Below are 6000 nucleotides of genomic sequence, written 5' to 3'. Positions count from 1 at the left end.
AATAAAATGTCTTGAGTTTGTACTCTTTCTGATGGGCTATGGTTAAGGTCCATGAGCGTAAGGTCTGTTGGCATGGGGGCTGCCTTGTGCACCAAACATGGCAGAATGGAAGTTCTCCAAATGCCACTGGAGTAGATGGAAATATTATTTCTAACCCTAATGAAATTTCAGGCAGGACTCCAGGCAAAAAACTGTAGGACTAAAAGCCTAAGAAATAAGTGCTTCTCATCACATGGTGTTTGGGGATAGAAGAGTAGATTTTTTGTCTGATCTAGAGAACACATAAATTGTACAGAATGGTAGATCTTCTGAAGAGCTAAGTGCTCATTCTGTGACAAATTATGATGATGACTTTTTTCTTTTTACTTTTTAAAATAAAAGTTTAACATCAAAAGTCTAGTTTTGTGCTATTTCTCTAACCTCAGTTCTCATCCACTGATATGGTTTGTTTCCACTACAATGCATTGTCTTGTTTCAAAAATGTGCTAAAATTTTATTTTGGTAAGGTCAAAACATTGTACTGTAATTTTAAATATTGGGTGTAACATGCTGTCAAATAAATCTGTCACAGTGTTATTGAAATTCAGATTTCAAGGGACTATAAAACCCCCCAAACAGTTAAGTCAAAGCAAAACTAATACCTTGTCATAACGAAACATTCATGCATTATGGTAATGAGAAACTAAGCAGTCAATCGCTGCTGACAATGACCGTGTCACACCGTGAAGTTCTTTGTTTTAGGCAAAATGGTGTCTTTTGTTGGAACTCTGTCCAAACAGCAAGCTGTGGCTGGTTCCATTTTAGTGCTTGTCGTGAGGCAGAAACTACAAACCAAACATTACTTTTGAGCACAACTGCCCCTGAATTGCCTGCCTCTGAAACTGGAATTGAAAAAGTTAGGCGGGTGTTGGCTGTCCCTGGAATATCGCATCCTCCTTTGTATTTATTTTCCAGGCTCCGCAGCAAGCAGTCTTGTGTCTGCATTCCTTCTTTCTTTCTCCAGAAAGAAAGGGAAGAACCAAAGAGTGCTGAACTTTGTATCGCAACCCTTATAAACCGAAAGCCATCTCTTAGCTTTGCTTTATGCCACGGACAGAAAATTATAAAGCAGCTGTGTCCCGCGGGCAGATCTCAGGGAACTCACACGTAGTCATTTAATCTGTAGCCGCTATGGGAAGCAGATGTCAGGGAAGAAGCATGGTTTCCCTTGTAGACGGTTGGTGGTCTGTAGGAGGGAGCAGTCCTCCTGAGGCTGCCGGGCTGGGTCTGGTAAGGTGCCTCATCCCCTTGACACTGGTCGGGTGTGCAGAGCAGAGCACCCCCGAGCATCGTCAGGGCTGCGGAGGCGAAGCCGAGGTAGAGAGCTTGACCGATCTCGTACTTCATCCCACCGGGCAGCGCGGGGTTGTAGAAATCCGTCACGACGTCGTTAGTGGCCCAAGAGACAGGTACCAGGCAGAGGAGACCGGCCAGGATGAAAACAGCCCCTCCGGAGATGGCGATGGAGCCTTTGGCAGGAGTCCCCTTGGCACAGTGAGTGCACTTCATACCGACGACGGCGATCCCGCATGCCAGCGCGGAGAGGACGCAGGAAATTACCATCATGGCACGGGCGGCTTGGAGGTCACGGGGCAGTGCCAGCTGGGAGCGGTGGACTTGGCACTGGTAGATGCCGGTGCTGTGCCAGACGCACTCCATCCAAAGCCCTTTCATATAGGCCACAGCTGTTATAATATTGGAGCCTACATGCGCCGTTCGCCACCAGTGAGGCAGAATAGTAGCAATTAGTGTCCCAATTAAGCCGAGCAGGCTGAGGGAGAAGCCAAGTAACTGAACAGCTGAGCTTGCCATGTTAATGTTTGTCCTGCCTAGTTCCCTTAATAAAGCACCTCCGCTCGAATTCCTTCGGAAAACACGGGCTTTTCTTGGAAGATATGCAGCTGTTTTACTTTGACACCTTCTGCTCTCCTAATAAAAGGTAATTGAGGAAAAAAGGAGTTAATTATTGCCCAAATGCATTACCTCTCCAGCCAGTAAGGTGCATTCCAAGTGCAGTTAGTGCAATAATTAGCATAGTTATCGCTGTTAATCGTACTTTTGTGGAAGTAATGGGAAAGTAAGCTTCCCTCTTCCCTTATATAAACAGCCTTCTGTTGCCCGCTGGGAAGAAAACTCAAGACAATTTATGAAATGGAAAAAAATATTTGAAATGCAAATATTCCCCTTCCCAGCAGACTATTCAAAAAAACAAACATGATTTCCTCTCTAAAGCAGAGAATTAGCTAGTGTTAACACTTGGAATGAATGAGATTTATAAAGTAGGGAACCACAGGTTGCTTTACACGTTGAAAACATTCCCAGAAGGTCATAGCAGGACTAGGAAAACAATAAGGGTGTATTTGCTCAAAGTAGGGAGCAAAGAGAGTGATTTAAAAGCTGTGGAAGAGGGTAACAAGTATTGGATTAAAGCCGCTTTCCTGACTTGCCAGTATTTCTTGAGGTTGAGTTTTAATAAAGCAGCTCAAAGGGGAGTAATTTCCATTAGCCTCTGTGGAGTTTCAGCTTATGATTTTAGGTTGTGGGTAAAATGACAGCATGTGAAACCAGATGTACATCACGGAGCTTCTGAGGAGCAACACCTTCACAGTTTGGTCGCATATAAATTCTAGATGAAAACCAAGGAATAGTAACTCTTCCTTCTGTGAACATCACGGGTTGAGTGGTCTTTTCCAATGGCTGCCTTGCAAGGTCTGTTACACATCATGCCTTTTGTGCCGGGGCAGAAACCTGATATTTTGATATATAAGATAACTGTTGCATCAAAATCCAACTTGGAATTCAGAAACAGAAACAAATTCAGGCTCCAAATCTGCAAAGAGCCACGCATGTGCTGAGCGCATGTTCGTAGAAGAAAGGGTAAGTGTTTGCAGGACTGGGCCTGAGCAGGCAAAGGAAGGAAAACCATCTGGCCAAAGCTAATGAAGACCATTAGAAAAGCAAAATAATGCAGAGGGAGAAAAGTGAAAGCTGGTTTATGTTCCCCTTATCTCAGTGATGAGTCAGGAGTGCGTAAGGTGTGCATCAGGGATGATGTTTGTTTCCTGACCACATTGTGGCATGCACCAATCTCTCCATAACAGCAAAATGGGGCATCTCTGCCCAAAACAGCCAGAACCTGGTGTAGACAATGTGCCAGAAGACAGAAAAAATACTTGAAAAGCACGTAGATTAAATGGGTTAGGCAGAGCAGCAGTGCAGACTGAGAGTCTTGTACTTACACATATTTCTTTTATTTGGAGCGTGTCTGCTGTGCACAGATATAGGATAGGGAGGAATGCAATGTTGGACAGGATCTGCAGAGGAGCACCCAGACCTGTGGCTGGAAGGGAAAAGAAAAACCAAAGACTGGCTTTGCTTTAATATGGCTAGTTGAAGGAAGGCATTTTCCTAATGTTAGGGCTTTCTGGCCTTTCAGGTACCTAGTACTTCGATGAAAATAAGTGGGTTTATGTGGCTGTTGAAGTAATTTGCCTAATTGGAAAATTGTAAGACAAATGTAGAGGCTTTTAGATCAGAAATCATTGTTCCAGGTAGGTGCCATGGGATCTCTCTCCATTCTTCCAGGGAAGATAAAGCTGCAGGCTTCTCTCTTTGTACCAGCTACCACTGAGTATTGTAATACGGCAGGACACAGGTTAGGGCTGAGCACAGCACAGAGTAGCACAGCAGAAGTAAAGAAATAGCTGTTTTCAGCAGTACTGAACATTTGATTTCTACTCCCACAACATGCTGAGGAAGAGCTCTAGAAGTCCTCAATGTGTGTTTGCCTTCCAGATTATTCAGGTTTGGCTCATAAATTGTGCATAAGGAAAATTAAGCAGTATTTTCTCTTTTACTTTAGTGTTTGTTTCCTATGAGGTATATCAATTTTTTATCTAAACATTCCATACACTTCAGAGATATCATCTCTCCTCCAGGACCCAGGAGATCTAGATGTGGCTTTGGGGCACAGCAGGAGGATGTGGGACCTACCAGGCTCACACAGGAAACCCCTGACTGAAATGGAAATGGACCTTTGGTCTCCCAAGCCTGAACTTCCACACTGCCTTTCACATCCTTGATCTCTGCCTGGTCTGATGGTCCCCCACTTTTTTTGTAGATTTCCCTCTGCTGATGAGTGGAACCTGAGGTTGTACTGTATCCATTACTCATCCCACACTTTATATGCATATATTGCACACCATCCAAAAGAGTGCTCTCAGTTACTCTTGTATGTTTGCAAATAGGCTTTCAAGGTCAGGCATCAGGCTTTGCAACTAATCCCAGGGAGAATAGGATATAAAAGGTAAATGTGATTTACACCACCATACTTGAGAAATGGACTCCCAGTTTAATGGAGGTCAGAATACTTAGGGGCTTGGCAGCAGCTATTTTTAGGTATCATTAGGGTGTTATTTTTAAACATTAGCCATAAAGAGCCTTCTAATTTAAGAAACCAGTGTTAATTAGCCCAGCTTGCTTGGCGTCATGTTTTCCATGTGCCTTTCTCAGTGGATGCCAGCTGCCCCCGGTGCTCAGTAACACTTTAACTGCTGTGGACCAGCTTTCCCCTCCCTGTTTGCAAGTGGCAAAACCAGCAGTAACTTAACCCATTTATCTCCAAGAACATCAATGGCCTTGTTAAAATGTCTCACCTTACAGCTTTGTTCCTAACGGGTTAGGTGAGGAACATGACCACCGCGGTGGGATCAGGTGAGCAGCTGTCTGGATGTTTCTCATGGGGTGACCTAGTTAAACACAAAAATGAGAATTAGCCATTTTTTCTGTATGGATTTTGTTTGTTAATATTTTTTTAGAAAGTCAGGAAACCAGAGAGAGCCACTTGGGGGGGCAGTGAAGATGACAGCTGTCTGGGGTAAAAAATGATGAAAGTCAGTAAAACGGCAACTTACTTTTAAGGGGAGTCAGTAGCATTATTACCCAGTACATTGTTGCAAGAGAAGGGAGAGATGGCTTTCTCAAACCAAGTACACTGCTGAAATGTCTCTGCCTTTGCCTTTCTTAACCAGACATCTACATCTCACCTGCTGTAGAATAGAGGAGATGCAATTTGCTTCTTTCAGGGGAAGTCTCTTTTAGCTGCAGTGGTGTCTGTTTGTATTCTTTTCTTTCCAGCAGCAACACCAGCAACCTCCTGGGCTCTTGTCCAAGCAGATCATCTCAGGCAAAACATTTTGTCTTCACTCTCTTGGTCAGTTTGGCCTGTACCAGCAAGAAACTTGGAGCAGGCTGAACTGAAACCCTGGAGCAGACCTGGCTTGATGAGTGGTGTTACTTTGCTGGCATACATGAGACGATGGATCCCATTGTCAAGGCCCCATAATTGGACCAAGAAAAGAGCAAGACATTGTGCATACTTAGTCTTCATGACCTTAAAAACCCAACTAAGCACTGAGTCATTATAAAATGATGTGAAAATTTGTGAAGAGAAACTGCAAAACTTCTGAATTTCCTTGCTCTGCCAGCTCATGACAGCTTTATTTCTATGAGCACAAGGGTTGGAAGGACAACTTCTCCACACAAACTTCAGTTTTGCCTAATGCCTGTATTGTACAGGAATGGCCATAGTTGGGTTAAATCTTTAGTTGTGCTTGCCACTGGGCTGGATCACAGCTGCATTAGGCTTGGGAGACATGGCTCCAAAGTAAGCTCCAAATAAACAGCAGAAACTGATGTCACTAATCTGGGTATTTACCCAGGATTAAATGACAGATGCATGTTTTACTGCTGTCTCTTTCATCGTTTCTCATTTTACTATTTCCCTGCCTGTATTTCCCTGCCTATAGTTCTTTTTTTCCCTGCTCTTTCCAAGCCCTTTTTCCAGACCTGTCAATTGCCTCTTCTTGTGTGAGTTTTAATTCAGAAATTTCAGTATTTCGGTAATTCAATCATTCAGATATATCTCTGTGCACCATTACCAACCTATGTTTTCACTTCCGC

At 43.6% G+C, this 6000-nt stretch overlaps 1 protein-coding gene across 2 annotated transcripts in view; it reads right to left on the bottom strand.

The window, feature by feature from the left end:
* Positions 1 to 464: 464 nt before the first annotated feature.
* CLDN14 (claudin 14) overlaps positions 465 to 6000 on the bottom strand; it is a 29523-nt gene continuing 23987 nt past the window's right edge. For both annotated transcript variants that reach the window (XM_071753368.1, XM_071753378.1), the window contains 2 exons: positions 4695 to 4787; positions 465 to 1968 (listed from right to left, as the gene is read on the bottom strand). In XM_071753368.1, the coding sequence (XP_071609469.1) occupies positions 1141 to 1851 (711 nt within the window). In that variant the 5' untranslated portion in view covers positions 1852 to 1968; positions 4695 to 4787 and the 3' untranslated portion in view covers positions 465 to 1140. The remainder of the gene's footprint in view (positions 1969 to 4694; positions 4788 to 6000) is intronic.

The sequence above is a fragment of the Heliangelus exortis genome, chromosome 1, assembly GCF_036169615.1.
Source record: "Heliangelus exortis chromosome 1, bHelExo1.hap1, whole genome shotgun sequence".
In the NCBI taxonomy this organism is placed as follows: domain Eukaryota; kingdom Metazoa; phylum Chordata; class Aves; order Apodiformes; family Trochilidae; genus Heliangelus; species Heliangelus exortis.
Note: the sequence above shows the minus strand (reverse complement) of the source record. Positions and strands in the feature narration are given on the sequence as shown.